The 18,478-nt window shown below is 43.6% G+C and overlaps 2 protein-coding genes across 2 annotated transcripts in view; one reads left to right on the top strand and one right to left on the bottom strand.

Moving 5' to 3' along the window:
• Positions 1-786: 786 nt before the first annotated feature.
• BTBD17 (BTB domain containing 17) lies at positions 787-6,457 on the top strand (the record flags this gene model as incomplete). The annotated part of the gene is made up of 3 exons (XM_081320927.1): positions 787-880; positions 3,935-4,211; positions 5,377-6,457. 3 exons carry the CDS (start codon positions 787-789, stop codon positions 6,455-6,457), a joined length of 1,452 nt encoding a protein of 483 aa, XP_081177053.1.
• Positions 6,458-8,264: 1,807 nt separating this feature from the next.
• Positions 8,265-18,478, bottom strand: part of LOC308664018 (kinesin-like protein KIF19) — a gene marked incomplete at its 5' end in the record, with an annotated part of 76,021 nt that continues 65,807 nt past the window's right edge. Inside the window, 7 exons of the mRNA XM_081320925.1 lie at positions 8,265-9,216; positions 10,005-10,164; positions 11,343-11,743; positions 12,647-12,743; positions 12,892-12,997; positions 15,016-15,170; positions 17,796-17,917. Coding sequence (XP_081177051.1) covers positions 9,062-9,216; positions 10,005-10,164; positions 11,343-11,743; positions 12,647-12,743; positions 12,892-12,997; positions 15,016-15,170; positions 17,796-17,917 — 1,196 coding nt within the window. The 3' untranslated portion in view covers positions 8,265-9,061. The remainder of the gene's footprint in view (positions 9,217-10,004; positions 10,165-11,342; positions 11,744-12,646; positions 12,744-12,891; positions 12,998-15,015; positions 15,171-17,795; positions 17,918-18,478) is intronic.

Genomic DNA, 18,478 nt, shown 5'->3' with positions numbered 1-18,478 from the left:
AACCCCCTGCTCAGGCAGGAAACCCTATACCATTTCGGACAAATGGCTGGCCAGTCTCTTCTTAAAAACTTCCAGTGTTGGAGCATTCATAGCTTCTGGAGGCAGGTTGTTCCACTGGTTAATTGTTCTAACTGTCAGGAAGTTTCTCCTTAGTTCTAGATTGCTTCTCTCTTTGGTTAGTCTCCATCCATTGCTTCTTGTCCTGCCTTCAGGCACTTTGGAAAATAGCTTGACTCCCTCTTCTTTGTGGCAGCCCCTGAGATATTGGAACACTGCTATCATGTCCCCCCTCGTCCTTCTCTTCATTCATGCCAACCTTCAGTTAGCTGATAACAATGGACCCATTTACCCCTCTATGAAATATGTAAAGATCAAAGCTTGAGAAAGAATTCATTCCTTTGTAACATTTATTCTATCTTCAGTAATTTTGGACCACAGTGAAGGGAAAAAAGAAGTTTTCTAACTTTTTAAAACTGAGACACCAGAAAAGCAAAAGTGAAAAGATGGATGCTCTTTATTCAACTGCTTAGCTTCCAATATGCTGAGGGATCAAGGTAGTCTTACTCCCTCAGGGAGACTTTGCCAACTGCCTGGGAGTCCCACAATGCCCCAAAGGCATCCATTCACAATCTTAAACCGGTTTCCTTGGTAACAGCTGTTACTAGTTTTCCACCAATCAATGGCAAGCGGGACCGGGGGAGTCAGTGTCCTACATAAAGAGTCAGACAGATTAGCCCGTTCAGTTGAGGGTTTATTCCTTCTCTGGACGTTCTCCAGGAAAAAGCCATGGCTAAAGGATTGGGGACCCAGCAGGCTGCACCCCGGCGATGGGCCTGCTTCTTGGCTGCCCTGTCACTCCTGTGTCTGGCTGTCCAAGCAGGTAAGAGGACAGGCTTCTGGGAAGGGATTCTCCAGGTGAACTTGCTGGGCTTGGGGGATCACATTGTGAATAGTATGAGTGTGGAGACAGCTAGAATGGGGAATGGCAGAACATCTGAATCAGCAAAGGCTTTTTTAAGGGACGCTCTCCCAAAGTGTGTTAGCCACGTGCAATGCATTTATAATAGATTTTTTAAAAATCAAATACGGTAGCCTTTGTTTGTCGCATGGCTTTAGCATGAGGAAACAAGACGGAATGAGTTGGCTTCTTCTGTTCCACAGCAAAGCATTCCACATTGCTGACTCCAAGGTTAGAAAAGCGCCTGGCTCCTATTCACCAACCCAAGAAGTTGTGGTCTTGCTCCCTAACTATTAAAGCTCCTTGAGAGAGCAATAGTCTCAAGTCAAACCAATGTGTGTGTGGCTTGAACAGAGGGTTCAGACCAGTGGTGGGATTCAGCCAGTTTGCACCAGTTCAGCAGAACCGGTAGCTAATTTTTTTGTTGCCCAGGCCCAGAATGGACTTCCGGAAGTGCCATCCACAAAGAGAACCGGCTGTTCACATATTTGAATCCCACCACTGGTTCAGACCTAACTTGAACAGAGTGAGGATTCTCACAGCTTTGAAACTCTGGCCCTTTCAGCTTTCACCTAGGAACTCGCTTGGTCCTGAATTCTGATTTAACAGGACTGTACTGAAAATGCCTTGGTATCCCATTTGTCTTCACGACAGCTACTTAGATTATGGCTGAAATAGAAAAGCAGCTTTCAACAATAACAAACCACACGGATAACCTCTGCTACCTTTTCACTGCTGGATTTCATGTTGATCGGAAAGGCTGCATCTTTTATTTCCAATCTCCAATTCAGTTTGATCAGAGCTGCATTTGTTTCTAGAGGAAGCTAATCCTTTGGCTGAGATAAAAAATTAAAAAAAATACAATCTAGACCAGATTCACTTGGCACTGAAGGGTGCAAGAAAGTCAAAAGGAAAAATCTGGGTTGAATCAGTTTATAGCCCAACTGGATGGGAGTTTGAATGGGATAAAAATTCGTGAGTGTATTTTGACTCTATTTACTGTGCTACCACCTCAGCAAAAAGAGCAGTGATATTGGGAATCAGATTGTGGTGTTGTGTTTTAGCTCATTTTTTTGACATTCTAAATGTTAGCTATTAGCACTTTGTGGCAAGCCAAAGGCACGAACTTTCTTCGATTGTGAACAAAGAGGTGGGGTGGGGAGTTGGAAGTCAGGGTTAAAATGAGAAAATTGCCTCATTAATATGCTCTGCCTCACTGCAAAACAAGCATATCAATTTCCCACAGCCTAATGCAGGAAGCATCCCACATAAATATCAAACAAATCTGGAATACGGATATGTGGAACCACACAAAAAGACTTGCAGAGAGATGGACAATGTGAGGCTGAAAGAGGACATTGTGTGGTTGTTTCCCTTCTCCACTGGGGAGCGAAGAGAGTCACCAGTGCTTTTATTTTTTTGAAGTGACTTCAATAAAAGTGATGTTTTCCTAGAAATAACCACACTGGGCGCATTCCTCCTTAAGGAGAGAGAGAGACTTTTCCCACCGCACTGTGCCTCTTTGTCCTTGAGAGAGAGAGAAAGTGGGTTTCTTACTTGTCTTTGAATGTTACCCTTTTATCTCTTGCCCAAGTTGGACTGGACACAAAAACCAACCCAAGAGAAGGGGAGTGTGAACAGGCTCAGCTTTCTTCTCCCCCAGGGTGGCCCTGAAACACATCTTGGCTCAGTGCAAGCATTTAATTCATTGGACAGCAGTGATTTCATTGAGTTAATGATGGCTAGGGAGCCAGAAGCTCAGATCCAACTCCTAAGAGTCATAAGGCGAATGCTCTGACACCCTCAAGGAATAGCAGGAGTAATTGCTCTCCTCCTGGGCTCGAGACCATCTGGGGCTACAGAGTGTAATTATAAAAGGCCATCCCAAATTGCAATAAGCTAGACATGGTGAGGCACAGTCAAACCTGGAATGTGCTGGTTGTCTGGGGTTTACTTATACAGATCTAGAAATGATTACTGCAGCTTCTCAAAGGCCAGGGATAGAAGCTGCATAAATCTAGGTAAATAAGAATTAATGCTCATTTTCTAAAAGTCAACGAATTAAGCACGTCTCTTGGATGGTTGGAGTCATTCTTGAGCATCTTTAAACATAGTGTTGTTGTGTGCACCAAATGAAGAGGATTTCAAAGAGTGAGCACCAGAAATTATTTCTGTCGTATAATATAAATGGATAATGTGCTATGAGATCGCCTTGCAAGTCCAGATATCATTTAATTATTTATTTATTTCCTGCCTTTATTATTCTTATGAATATTTCAAGGCGGCAAACACATCTAATCCTTCTTCCTTCTCCTATTTTTCTCATAACAACCCTGTGCGGTGGGTTGGGTTGAGAGAGAGGGACTAGCCCAAGATCACCTAGCTGGCTTTTATGACTAAGGTGGCACTTGAATTTGTGGTTTCTTGCCTTTTAGCCTAGTCCACATTTATTCTTTATATCTGTCTCACTCCCTGCATCAGTGATTATTTATCAGAAACACACATATAGTATGCATGCATACACATTTACACTTTACATCAAATCAAGGATAGGTTGCTTTCTCCAAAGACTAATGACTGTTTCCTTAGGAAAACCACAACCTTCAGGAGAATGTGCATAATATCAGTTTATCTGCTTTTAATAAACTCCAGCAAAAAGATGTTGACCAAATCTTTGGGTTCCTTGTGATTCAGAAATCACTGAATCTAATACCCAACACAACATCACTCCTTTTATACAAGCAAAGTGGTTATTAAAAGCTTTATGACAAGACATTGCTTTGACCCTTATCATTATTTATACTTATAATAAAGTCTGGTTGCAAAGGTATTCTATCACACACTCTCTTGGCAAACTCCTCCTGGCTTGTACCAAATGTTAATAACAACACATGCCAGTTGCACTGCATTTCCCCCCGTTTTTCTGGCTGAATAATCTCACTGCCCATTCGTGCTATTTGGTCCCGTCGACTGCAGTCCAGAAGGCAGACACCGTTGGGGATCCCACAGTGGCTACCATCAACCATTCACCCTTACAGCTGAAGCGGCTTCAAGAGCTTCTACTCAACGGGAATTCCAGCGACACCACCCTGAGGGTCCACGCAGCTGGCTCCGATGAAGTCAAAGTCTTCCACACCCACCAGCTGATGCTTAGCTTACATAGCGAGATCTTTGAGACTCTGTTGCAGAACCAGACCGTGCTTGACTTGCACGAACCACCGGACAATGTGGCCCTTTTTGAAAAGTTCATCAGGTAAACAGGTGCTTGCCTGCTCTCCATGCTCTCCATGGGAAATTTCATGGATTAGAAAGTAGTGTGTGAACTGTTTTCATTGACTCCATACAAGGACGGGTGCTAGGTTTCTGAAGGCAGAGTTTGCCTCTCAGATTTCCCTCCCTTGTGCCTACTGACCTTGCTGACATGACCTTGAATAAAACATTGTCAGCAATAAACAGGTTTGAGGACACTACTTGCTAAGATATGAAGGGCTTTTCTGCATGGCTCACTAACCATCGTACACGGGTGTCAAACTCGATCACGTCACGTGACGTATCGTGACACATCGCAATATTTTTTGCCTTTGCGGAGCCGAGGTGGGCGTGGCCTGCGTGTGACGCATCTGGCCTATGGGCCACCAGTTTGACACCCCTGCCATAGTTCAATTCATCCTCCTGGGGGCTATTGTGAAACAACCTACACTCCTCTTGGCTCTTCCAGGTTTTCCCACCTTCCACTTGCTGTTTAAACCCTTTATAGGGCGTTGTATTGATGTAGGCCTAGACACGGACCTGTCCTCTTGTTACCTGCTTGAGACTGCTGCAAGCTTTTTCTCTTACAGGTCATTTGTCACCATTTTTCAGTAATGTTCTCTTTCGGGCAGCAGGAAAATTGGGGTTCTTCTGCTGTACCCAAAGGTCATCTTTCCCATTTCTGTGACCAACTCGCATCAGACCTAGCAGCACAACTTTAGATTATTAGAAAATAATAATCTTAGAAAAATAGCAAGAGAAGATTTGGGGAGGTGGGGTAGGGAAGCAATTATCTTCTTTAAGTTTGGGAGGAGGGAAGTGAGATAGAAGAGATGGCTCTTTAGCCATCACAGTAAAAGTCCTCCTGCTCGCTTAAGCAGAGGAAGCAGTGCAATATCGATCACGTGGGGATGGCTTGATGAATTTTTTTTTAAAAAAAGCCCAGCAGTTGACACATATCCAGATTCGATACTTATAAGAAATGCATACTACTTGTATTACTACTTGCGGTGCTGAATCCACCAGGGGACTGTGTAGATAGCTAAAGAGATAAACCTCACCACCTCTTTCATTCCCATTAAAAGGGAAGTTTTATTGTAAAATTTAAGCATGATGATTATTTAATTTGGCATGAAAAAACAGATTCTCATTGCCTTTTTTTTCTCTAGGTATCTGTATTGTGGTGAGATCTCCGTATTCCTCCATGAAGCCATCCCACTTCATCGTCTAGCCAGTAAATACCACGTGTCCAGTTTGCAGCGAGGGATAGCTGAGTACATGAGGGGCCACTTGGCTAGCGAATCCAGCCAAGGCCATGTGGTGGGATGGTACCATTATGCAGTGGGGATTGGTGATGAGGCTCTGCAGGAGAGCTGTCTCCAGTTTCTGGCCTGGAACTTCTCTGCTGTCATGAGCAGTCCTGAATGGGCCTCTGTAAGCCTAGATTTGCTGCTATTGTTGCTTGAAAGATCTGATCTGGTCCTCCAGAGTGAATTGGAGTTGTACACAGGTGTAGAGAAGTGGATTACCACATATGACCCTGAGGACCCTGTAGTGGAGAAGATCCTGCGATCCCTGCGTTATCCTATGATCTCCCCTAGCCATCTTTTCCACCTGCAAAAACAGTCTGTGGTGATGGTGAAGCACTACAGCACCGTGCAAGATCTGCTCTTCCAAGCTTTCCAGTTCCATTCAGCTTCCCCAATCCATTTTGCCAAATACTTTGATGTCAATTGCAGTATGTTCCTGCCCCGTAACTACCTCTCCATCTCTTGGGGGTCCCAGTGGGTCATTAATAACCCTGCTCGAGATGACCGTAGTACCAGTTTCCAGACTCAGCTGGGCCCCAGCAACCATGATTCTGCCAAGAGAGTTACATGGAATGTCCTCTTCTCTCCCCGTTGGCTCCCGGTGAGCCTGCGTCCTGTCTATTCCGACTCAGTCTCTGGGGCCATCCAGCCTATCAGAATTGAGGATGGACGCCCCCGTCTGGTTATCACTCCAGCCACAACCAGCTCAGATTTTGCAGGCGTCAGTTTCCAGAAGACCATTCTGGTGGGTGTCAGGCAGCAGGGCAAACTCTTTGTCAAACACACCTATAACTTCCACCAGAGCACAGATGAAGTTGCCGATTTCCTGATGTATGCCGACTTACAGAAACGTACCTCCGAATACCTGATCGACAACTCTTTGCATTTGCATATCATTGTCAAACCCGTCTACCACTCACTCATCAAGATCAAAAAATAGAAGGTGGGGGAGAGACAGCTGGAAACATCGTGGTGAGAGAACCATTGGTTGCACTGAAGGATAGCAGGGACTCTACCATTCAGTAGAGTATTAAAGTGTCTGATGCAGGCTTTGCATCTTTAAGTCATACTGGCCCTGTTGGAGAAGCTCTGAGGATTCATTGTATAAAATATGCTTCCTTTGAATCCGAGGACTTTCTTTTCTAGAGGCAATTAGTCAGAGTGGGAGAGTTCTCTCATCTGTCTGTCCATTGCTTAAGGTTTCATCTCCCTTCAGTTTGAAGACACTCAGGTAGAACTGGAGATTCTCATGGTGCTTTGGAATAGGTAATTATCAAAGATGCCCATAGCAAGACGTTGTCTTCCTTGCCTAATTAGAAGCTGCCTTATGCTCTCCTTGTTTCCCCATGAAGTTTTGTTCCCTGGAGATAATTACAAAATGATACCCTGACTGAAAAACCCCTTTGGAATTAGATTGAAATCGATGTCTGGTTATTCTTCTATCTACCTTTAGATCTCCCTTGCTTCCTCTAGTTAGTACTTTAGATGCCAACTGCAGGGAATTTCCACGGAGATAATTTTGTTATGTGTAAATTAGGATGTAGTTCTTTGAATCTTGAACATGCTTCTGCAGTATGGATGTCTGCTAGTTTTTTATTGGAAGTGTTATTGTTACTTGGTCTATTGTCTCCTTAGACATGGAGATTGTGCAGATTTTTGAAACCATATAAAGTTCTGAAAAACCTTTTTTTTAAAATCCATTGTTTGTCCTTTGACCACTGCTATTGTCCATAGCTTTTTAAACAGAACCGAGTTGAGATTGGAATAGTAAGTCTTATGCGGGAAAGGAAGGGTAACTAAAATATTACAAAACTGGTTGAAAAACAGGCCATAAAAACCATTATTTTTTACACCCCGTGTGATTGTATGTATGTGAACTAATAGCCGGACAAGTATCTTTTCAGCCCTGTGCAAATCAGAAATGTCTATCATACCTACTTCCATAAAAAAAATCTCTAATGCAGATTAGAGATCCATATCTCCTAACATCACATATTTCAAATGATCATGAGCAACTACGGCAAAAAATTTACTGGGCACATTACGTACTCCTAGTTTAAAAGATTTAAGATGCCAACTCTTAAATCAACATTTAAAAATGGCAAATGTGGCAAGCTAGTCTTCTCACCCTCACTGTTCCTTCTCTGTAATATTCTCCTAATTAGAGTACAAGACAACATGGCTAGACGATGCCTGTGGGGCCCTTTTTTAACACGATAAATGAAAAACAAACCAATCTTTGTAGATATATTATATATACAGAGATACCAGAATATCTCTTCCAAGGCTTTCACTACTATCCTTACCAAGTGTGAGTCGGTGGCTTATTTCTTGACTGCACTTTTGCAGTTGACAGTCAGTCCTAAAAGGCAGAAGTCATCCACTCTTTCAATGTCTTCATTGCTGGTTGTTGTGTTTGTTGTCATTTGTTTGGTGTTTTTTATATTTAATCATTCTTTCGCCACCAGCACTGTACCTGAATTACAAAATCATGCTCACCTTCTTCAATCCAGCCTCTCCTGATATATATTCAGTATGCAAATTGACTAAATAAGGAGAGGGTACACAGATTTGTCTGTATCAGTTTTTAAGTTCCATCTGGAGTGTGGCTTTCTGTCCTATGTACAAGTTTTGCATGAGATGTTCTGGGATTCTTATTTTTCTAAGGACATCCCACACACAGCTTTGTAGGGTCAGCATCACGTGTATTGCAACAAAAACTACAGGAGACTGGAAGGATTCTGGAAATACTCTGGTGCTGCTATTAGACATTGTTCGCTGTCCCACTTTATTTACAGACAGAGATACAAAAGGCAACATTTGGGATTCCATCACAAACATATTTTTTTCCAAATCTACTTGCTGAAAAAAGCAGTAGTGAATTGTTTTGGAAAGAGACTTTGTTGCATCCAGCCCTGTTAATAGGATCATCTAAAAGTCCATGTAACCCCAAAGGTAAGTATAACCCAATCATGAAACTAAGGATGGTGCTTGAGTGACAACAGACCCCCTTAGTAGAAAATCATGGCCTTAGACAGACATAGCGTGGCTTCAAATGTTGTCCACAAACCTTTTCCTCTAAAAGTCATTGTAAAAAGGTGCTAGTTAAATATATTGAAATTATTTGTCTTAGAACGATGCAAAAGTACAGCAAATGCGCACAGCATATGATCTTATTGCCAAGTTACACCAATGCTGTGGCACTGTATCCTCCTCTAACACATAGTTTAAAAACTAAAACGTTGTGCTTGCACAATAATGAAACCTCCACGTCTATCTTGGTATTACAGCACTGGATTTATCTGGTGACAGCCTTCCATGTACCCATCCAGACAACTACTCATTTGAATTTGGGGAAACATAGTCCTGGAGATTCAGTTTTTGTGGCCAGAAAATCCTCTTGGCACTGCAACCCACCAGGCAAGCTTTTAAACCTTCTGTTCGAGTTAGCAATTTCCCTCTAATGCCTTTAGCCACAGTGTCCTGACTGGCCATTGGATGCACTTCCCTGAAGCATCTCAACTTCCTTGTGTCCCTTCAGAGCTTAACATCGCCGGTACTTCCCATCTTTGCCAGGAGGGTTTGTCCCATTCACCGTGACATAGTTCAAGCGTGGTGCGTACTGACTGGGCTGGCTTATTTTCTTGGAGATGCCACTTTGATGGGAAGCAACAGAAAGAGAGGATCCCTCACTGGGACCTGAAGGAATAAAACCAGAAATGAAAAAGAGGACAATCATCAGGGCTTGTACTTGGCTACAGCACAAGCCAGGGAATAACTACATAGCCCCTTAGCAGTTATGGTTCTTTAGGCTGACCTTTAGTACAGCTGAGTCATCCCAAAACATCTTCCTTCCTTCCTTCCTTCCTTCCTTCCTTCCTTCCTTCCTTCCTTCCTTCCTTCCTTCCTTCCTTCCTTCCTTCCTTCCTTCCCTTTCTTCCTCCTTCCTTCCTTCCTTCCTTCCTTCCTTCCTTCCTTCCTTCCTTCCTTCCTTCCTTCCTTCCTTCCTTTCTTTCTTTCTTTCTTTCTTTCTTTCTTTCTTTCTTTCTTTCTTCCCTCCCTCCCTCCCTCCCTCCCTCCCTCCTTCCTCTTTCTCATTCAAGTCACTTCTGACAACTTCCTGGACTACTCCTTGCATTATTTTTGCCAATGTTTTCATCAGTGCTTTGCTATTATCTGATATTGAAAAAGAGAGCAACCGTCCCAAAGTCACCCATCTGGCTTGGTACCTAAAGCAGAACTATAACTCAGGGTCTCTCAGCTTCTAGTATTAACCACGACAGCTGGCTTTCAACCTTCAAATGCAAGCTGGTAATGATTCAAGACATATTGCTCTAAAGTAAAAGAGGGAGATCTAGCGTGTGCAACTGCAGGACAGGCAACCTCTGTAAGGTGGTGGCACTCAATTTCTCTGCTGCAATCAACAGAGACTTTGCTACCCTGAGGGGCAAGAACAGAAAACTGTGATTTGGCTGACGCTCACATACCGGAGGAAGGCTGGACTTGTAGAAGCCTCATTCTGGACAACTGCATGGCAGTTTTCCCAATGCCACGGATGTTGTTCATTCCTCCTGCCGCCATTATCTTGTGCTCAGAACTGCTTTCTAGGGGATGTCGTTGAGAGGCATTGCTCTTTGGGCCCTGCAGCTGCTGGGGGCAACAGATGAACACACAGGTTCAGCGGGTATTTCAGGGATAAGGAAACTCTTTTATCCCACCATGAATTATTAAAGCACACGTTCGACTCCATAAACCAAGAAAAACACACTGAGTTTCTTCTAAGCAGTTTGCTTTATTGTGGCTCACCTGCAGACAGAAATCTTGCCAAACTAAAACAGACTATGGGCACTGTTAAATATATACGCTGAGAATTCCTAGGAAGAAACTGTCTTAACGCTCTTCTTCCCGCAACCAAACTATCTAAACTTTGCTATCTCTTGTTCCTCTGGAATGCAACTTCTCCCTCCTGGGACTCCGGACTATGTTCCATCACACACCTGAGGAACATTTCAGTGGGAGGGATTAGTGCCAGCCTGGAACAGAGACAAGTATCTGCTGGAGACGGTGCCAGTCATGTGCTCTGAAAGATCAGAAAGTTTTCTGATTTGGTAAATAAAGGGAAAATGGTCCGACTTGATGGGTAGACTTTTCTTGCACAGAAGGCATTCCTGACCTGCTTCCTCCAGATGTGCATGACTCCCACTTCCATAGCCCTATCCAGTTAATTTTACTGTGAGAGATATACATTAAGAATTCTGGTAGGAGCCAGTTCAGCGGTCCTCTGCTTCTGATTTTGCATCACTGTGCTTTCAGCAGCATTCACACTTGCCATTTATAGTTCCCCAAGTTCCATATGCTGATCTCAGAACTACAGCCAAGGAAGGGGCAACAACTCATTGCAGTAATTTCACTAATGTAGTTTCTGGAATCTCAGAATTGAAGGGGGGGGGGAAGCCTCACATGAGCCTTTGCAAGCCTGTCTTAAGGAGAAAACAGAGGAAGCCTATTACCCCTTATGACATTTAATCAGGGGATTATTAGGAGAAATAATTAGCTTAGGGTACGGATAGCATCACCATAGTGGGACAAGGGTTCACTCAAAGGCTCCCTAATTGGACCTTGAAGATGGCAGCAATACATCAGCACTGGCATCTTGCAGCCTGCTAGTGAATTCTTACTTATGCCTGATTATAGCAGAAGCAACCGGATGGGAGTTAGCCTTGGCCCTCAGCCATGGAAGAAAAACCACCAGGATACCATCAAAGTCTGTTCTGCTGTGAATCTTAATCTTAGCTAGTCATAGTGTTAGGATAGGGGAGACGTACCCTCTGGCCCGTAACTTCGAACGAGCGCGACCGCCGTCTCCTCCTCTTGGCCTCTAGAGATTCTTCCCTCTTCTCAAGTTTCTTGCTTCCCTTTTTGTTAACCCGGAGCCAGGGACCAGGGGAACGTCTGGGGACATGTCTCCCAGGAGCGGTATCCCCGGTACTGCTTGACAGATTGTCCTCGCTGATGGCGTGCTGCAGGCTGGGACTGGCTGGCTGGCAGAGGGCGGGGGTTTCCCGGCAGAGGGCGTCCTCACTTTCACTCAGAGAGTGGAGGGAGAGGTTGCTGAGCTCCTTGGTTGGCTTCAGCAGGTTCAGCCTGTCGGATTCCAGCACCCGAGAACGACGCCGGGCAGCCTTCACCGCAATGTTTTTGATGCCACTCGCCATCTCCTTGTGCTCTGCCAGGGGAGGAAGCATGTGGCAAAATTAAAGCTTTTTCCTGGGTGGCTTTTGCCAGAGTGCCAACAGACCGGCAGGGAAAAGCCAGAAAGCAGCTTTCGGTCTGTTCAAAGTGGGAGGGGGTCCCTCAGCGTGCTGTCTTTTGCTGGTCTGATGGGTGATTCGGATGAGGAGGCAGTAAGATTCCTAGTGAGTCAATAATATAGGCCTCAGCTGCAGACTATTAGCAACCTAACTACTCACGGAACTCCTCCATGAGGAAACACAGAACCTCTAAGTCAGACATGTCAAACACAAGGCCTGGGGGCCAGATCCGGCCTGCGAAGTGGTTTCATGCGGCCCGCGAAGCCATCCTGGAAACAGTGAGGGAACGGCCCCCACTGCCTTGGCCCTGGCCCAGAGACCCTCCTTCTGCCAGAGACCCTCAGATCTGTCCCACTCCTGCCCAGGCCCCCATAGGCACCCTTGATGCGAACGATGTAGAGCTGGCCATGCCCACCCAGTAAGCCATACGCACTTTAGCCACACCCACCCAGTAGTCCACACCCACCCAGGCCACACCCACCTGGCCCCCTGAGGGCAATCGCAATGCTGATGCGGCCCTCAATGAAACTGAGTTTGACACCCCTGCTCTAAGTATTTAATTATAGGATATGCACACTGCCTTTATTCTGTACAACTCAAGGCAGCATAACTAATGCTCCCGCCTATTTTTCCCCATAACCACCACCCTACTGTGGTGGGTTGAGCTGAGAGAGAGAGTGACTGGCCCAAAGTCATCCAGCTGGCCTACAGATCCCAGGGAGGACTAAAACTCATGACCCCCCTGTTTCCTAGTCCAACACTTGAGCCACAACATCAGTCTGGCTCTCAATAAATGTCTAGCAAAGGCTGTATCTCACCTCCGTGCATCAAGATGCCATCAGAACAGTGATCACTGCTGTCAGGGGAAGAATTTTGGTGGCTGCCCAGGATAAGCAAACTCTCTTGGGGTGTGTACTGTGAAGAAGAAAGGAGGCAGGCCGTATTAAATTGTATAGAGAGCTTTCCCCGAATGTTACAGCTCCTCCCCTAGTGTAGCGGTGAGATCATGTCCGAATAAAACCATCTTATGCATGTTAAGCCCTCTCTTCTCTACTCGCCATACCTCTTGACTGATCATGCCGTTGACGTGGATAGGGGGTGGAGTCATCACTGCTGAATGCTTCATCTGCCGAGCCCGAGGACTCGCCTTGAACACCTGAACGGCTTCACTGTTGAGAAAAGAAAGATCAGGATCTGCCGATTCCAGCACAGCACTAGACAAACAGACCTCACACGGCTCCAAAGTCCCCTTTGGAGGACTTTGGATAAATTATATTCAGAACAAATATGGGACTAAAAAGTTCCATTTAGCTTATGAGTAGATTTTAGTGGGATATTGTTATTGGTACTTGTTTGTAGTTATGTTAAAGGGGAGTTAAAGCACATTATGAATTTGGTTAATTGTATATTATGCATAATTTTTATTTAGAATATGATTATTGTAACTATAATCCTGTATTTAGCTCTGGGAAGTGGGGGGGGGAAGTGGGCGGGTTTGGGGTGGGAGGGATTTGGGGATATATTGTAAAATTTTGTTTTTGTAAAACTCTTTAATAAAAAAAAAGAGAAAAGAAAGATCAGGATCTGCTGATTCCAGCACAGCACCAGACAAACAGACCTCACACGGCTCCAAAGTCCCCTTTTTCTGGGCTGCTAAGTCTCCACTGCAACAAATTGAACTGGCAAGATGGCCAAAATCAACGTCGTGCTGCTTTTAAAGGGAAAAACACACCACCACTGTGTGCCATAAGTTCTAGCAAGGCTTGAAAGAAAGGGGGGGGGGGAAACCTCCGAAAAGAAAATCCCTGTCCTGTCTCTGTACGCGATGCAGTCCTATCCACTGGAGATTCCTGGTCTGAATTAGATCTGACGAATATCCCGATTGTGACTGAATGGGCTTGGATTCTTTTCTTTTCTTTTTGCTTTTCTCCCAACCTTTAAACAATAGGAAGTTGGTCTTCGTGACAAGCCATTTCACCAGAAGTAGGGATGCAGATGGGGTGGGGTATGAACTGAAAAATGAGGAAGAAAATGTTCCAAGACAAAGTTAAGAGAGCAGGCAGGCCGAGAGCAGTGGTGGAGAGAACCATGAAAGAGAAAAGACGCGGCATCTAAGAAAAAGGAAGTCAAAAGAGAGTGGAGAATATCTACTGTGGGCAGTGAACGCCTATGGAAATTTGCGCTGGTTTTCTTAATTTGGCTTTGGGTCCAGGAAGCCTTTCACTCCAGAGTTGACTATCCAGACTTTTCAAAGACCTTCTTTTTATACAGGTAGTCCTCAACTTATACAACAGTTCATTTAGTGATTGTTCAAACAGCACTGATAAAAATGACTGATGAGCATTTTGCACACCTATGAACGTTGCAGCATCTCCATGTTCATGTGTTCAAGATTCAGGTGCTTGGCAACTGGCATGTATTTATGAAGGCTGCTGTGTCCCAGGGTCATGTGATCACCTTTTGCGAACTTCTGACAAGCAAAGTCAACGAGGAAGCAAGACTCACTTAACAATCGTGTTACTAACTTAACTACTGCAGGATTGACTTAACAGCTGTGGCCAGAAAGGTCATAAAATGGAGCAAAACTCATGTAACAACAGAAATTGTGGGTTCAGTATGGCCATACGTCAAGGACTACCTATATACTTTGGTGGGTGTTGCAAACTGGAATAACAACAACGACAACAATAATAACCAAAGAGAGAAGCAACCTAGAACTAAGGAGAAATTTCCTGACTGTCAGAACAATCAATCAGTGGAACAACCTGCCTCCAGAAGCTGTGAATGCTCCAACACTGGAAGTTTTTAAGAAGAGGCTGGACAGCCATTTGTCTGTAATGGTATAAGGTTTCCTGCCTGAGCAGGGGGTTGGACTAGATGACCTCCAAGGTCCCTTCCAACTTTATTATTATTATGTGGCCTCACCAAGGGGTTGTAAAGTGGTATTAACACTTCATGTGATCTTGATTTTATTCCTCTGTTAATGCAGCCCTAGCACTGTGTTGGCTTTTTTGGCAGCTGCAGCACATTGCTGGCTCATATTTAAGTGATGGTCCACTAGGACTCCGAGATCCTTGTCACAGTTGCTACTATTGAGCAAGGTACCACCTGTGCATTTGTTTTTTCTTGCCTAAATGTAGAACCTTACTTTTTTCGCCCCTTCTGAAGAGTACTGAACAGATCTTACCTGTCTGATGCTGGAACAAGGGGTGGGAGGGTATTCTTCCGAGAATCCCGCCAAGGCAGCTGTTGACCCTCAGAACCCAGAGTCTTGACACTCTCTTGGTCCGAGTCCAGGATATTTTCTGCAGGAAGCGGAGGAAGCTTTGGCACAGAGGTCTCCTGCACACAAACGTTTTCTTCATTTTAACTGTTTTTATATTTATCTTTTTACCAATCTGTAAGCCACCCAGAGTTGCCTTATTGGTGAGATGGGCGGGATATAAATTTAATAAATAAATAACAAAACTAAATAATAAGCCAACAAATAAGTGAATAACAATTTGGAATAAGGCAAAGGTGGAAGAAGTATTTTAGAGATTTTTCTTTTTGAAGGGTGGAATTGAAAGAAATGCTACAAAGGTTAGGGCCCAAGAAAAATATGGTTTAAAAAGATATCACAAATACTGTGAGAATGTTGAAAAATTCTATGGCACCAGGTGTGGGCAGTGGAACTGGGAAAATGTCAAAATAAGGAAATGGTTTGTTTATATGTAATAAACACATAAAGCAGTTGTTATTGTTCACTGTATGTGTAGGAAGAACCATCTGTTCTTGACCATTGGAAAACAGTCACTGGGGAAATGTTAGCAAAACTGAATGAAAAAAATACACAGGTTATTTGTTAAATAGGCCTGGGAAGATGTCTGATAGAATTCTGATCAAAAGGGTATGAGAGATAACAGTGTGCAAAATCCAGGACGTCTAATATGGCAACACAGAGGTTGCATACGCCAGATTTTTATTTTTCAGCGAGTCACTGAGAAATGTATGAATGTGAAAAAGTTTGATTTAAAGAATGGTGTATGATAATTTGAATAGGTTGTTTTGATGGGATGTTTTGCACAAATATAGAATTGAATGTTGATTACGGAGTGTGGTAATAACAGAAGTATATGTGTAAATAAATGGAAAATTTAGTGATTGGTTCAGTATTGAGTAGGTCACAAAACAAGAATATATGATGCTCCCTTAAGTTATTTAATATATTTATGGATCAATGTGTAAGGAATGTTAATGTGATATTAGAGATGAGTTTGTGTTATATATATCTGCAGTCTGTCTAACATTTTCTGCTCTCTCTTCAAATATACATATATATAGATATAGAAAGATATAGATAGATATAGATATATAGATATAGACATATAGATATATGGATAGATATAGATATATGGATATAGATATATAGATATACAGAGATATAGATATATAGATATAGACATAGATAGATATAGAGAGAGCAGAAAAATTTAGATACTGTAGATATTACAAGGCAGTTGTGTTTGACAGTGAAAATTAAGTGAATGAGTGCAAGTTTCACATAAATGGCAACAAATTAGAGCAAATAGTACCCATCTGTATTGGTAGAATATTTACCAAAGATGGGAAAATGAATGGAGTATTTTAAGATATACATGGTGGGTAGAAAGGCAGAATATGTGGAATGAATGCCTTTCATTCATTCGTTAAAAGAAGCAAAAATTGCTACATGTAAAGAGCATGCTTGTGCTTGCATTATTATGTGAAAATTGGGTATGTTGTCAGGAGGATCAAAATATTAGCTGAATGTAGTGAGAATGGGTTATTTAAGAAATGCACATGATAAAACAAGAATAGTCAGGAATGAATGAATGTTGAATGACTATTGACTGAGTACAAGAGGAATACTCTTGGCATTTATCAGACAAAGTTGTTCCACTTCACTCAGACTCTGAGCAGATCGACTGGAAGTAGCTGAGGCAGACCAGAGCCCTCTTATATGGGAGGAATTTGAACTGGTTGGTCCTAAGGAAGCGAAGAAAGTGATTGGACCCATGCTCTCCTTGTGTGTTAAGGCCTCCTGGGAGGAGGTATGTAGTTGGGTTGAGAATATTGGACAACTTTTGTCCAGTCTCCAACTTATCTTTTTTTTTGGGGGGGGGGGGGAGAAGTTTCTTAAGTGGGAGGGTTGGTGCTCCCTCCAGAAGACCTGGGATTATCTGGGCCCCTTTCAGTCTGAGTTTAGGTTGGGATACAATACTGAGGCAGTACTGGTCACATTTGCTGATGACTTTTCGGGGTGGGTGGGTGTTTGAGATGGGAGTGGTTCAACTGTCCTGGATTTTTTAGTGGCTTTTGATGTCATCAACCATGGTATCCTTCTGAACTGGCTTTAGGGATTGAGAGTGGGAGGCACTGTCTTTCAGGGGTTCTTCTCCTTTCTCCATACCCAGGTCCAATATTGGGGGAAAAGAGATTATGCCTTAGGTCCCTGCACTGCAAGGTGTCTCAGGGTTTGGGCCTCTCGCTTCCCCTCTTTAATATCTACATGAAACTGTTAGACAAAGTCATTTGATGGCTAGGGGTGCAGTATCACCAGTATGCTCATGGATAAGCAGCTGCTCATTTCCACCCCAGGCCAGTCAGGTGATGCTATTGTGGAGCCGACCGTGTACCTGGAGGCAATGAGAGTTTGAATGGGGAGGAATCGGCTTCAAATCAACCCTGGCAAGATGGAGTGAGTGGCTTTGGGGTTTTGGACCTCAGGATCTGGTGATAAGTCATCTTTCACAAAGGGTGGGGTTACATTTCCCTGGACCGAACTGATGTGCAATTTAAGGGGATTGCTGGCTTCATAGCTCTTGCTCAAGGAGCAGGTGGCTGTCAAGGCTGGGGAGCGGGAAATCTGGACAAATAAAAAGCATATCCAAGGATATTACTTTGGATGAGGTGAAAAGATTTCAGCAATGAGCAAAATCAATGTACCTTAAGAGCTCTAATAGCTGCTTGATCGATGGCTGTCATTCGATCTAAGCCCCCTTCTTCAAGCTCGTGCAAGTAAACCTGATACAGTTCCTCCACGTGGGATGGGATCACTAGGTGAGACTCTGGCAATGGGAAGGGAAAGCGGAAAAGGGGTCACACAGGAGAGGCAAACATACCACAGAAGCTTCAATACTGGTCTACAATTGAGATGACAGTCCCTTGTAGTATGAAGGGAATGGGAGAAATGCTACGGTTAGGAATGTATTGGAAGGACACTGAATACTTTTGATGGCAAAAGCATCAATGCCATGACTGCAATAGGCTAAGTCAGGGTAACCAGCTGCAAAGTAATCCTGGGTCTCAAACTCATGACCTGCACGTGGCTCTTCAGGATGATTTTATAGAGCCAGCATCAATAAAGATAAGCCAGAAAAAACAGAAAGCCCCTTGTTTACATATAAAACAGTACAGCAACTAAAATGAAGCACTATGAAGTTCTATGCTGTTTGCTCCTAAGGATAATTACACACTAGAGATTTTTAGGCCAAAGTTTGAAAAGACTTCATTATTGCAACCTTCAGGTTAATGAACTAGTGTTGATACTTCTCTCATTATGGTCTGAGTTTGACATTCCTGAGTATAGTACTGTGGGATGCCACAGAATTGTGAGGCAAGAAAGATTT

This window comes from Vipera berus, assembly GCF_964194415.1.
Source record: "Vipera berus genome assembly, chromosome: 2".
NCBI classification, from domain to species: Eukaryota; Metazoa; Chordata; class Lepidosauria; order Squamata; family Viperidae; genus Vipera; species Vipera berus.
This window is presented reverse-complemented; position numbering and strand designations above follow the sequence as displayed.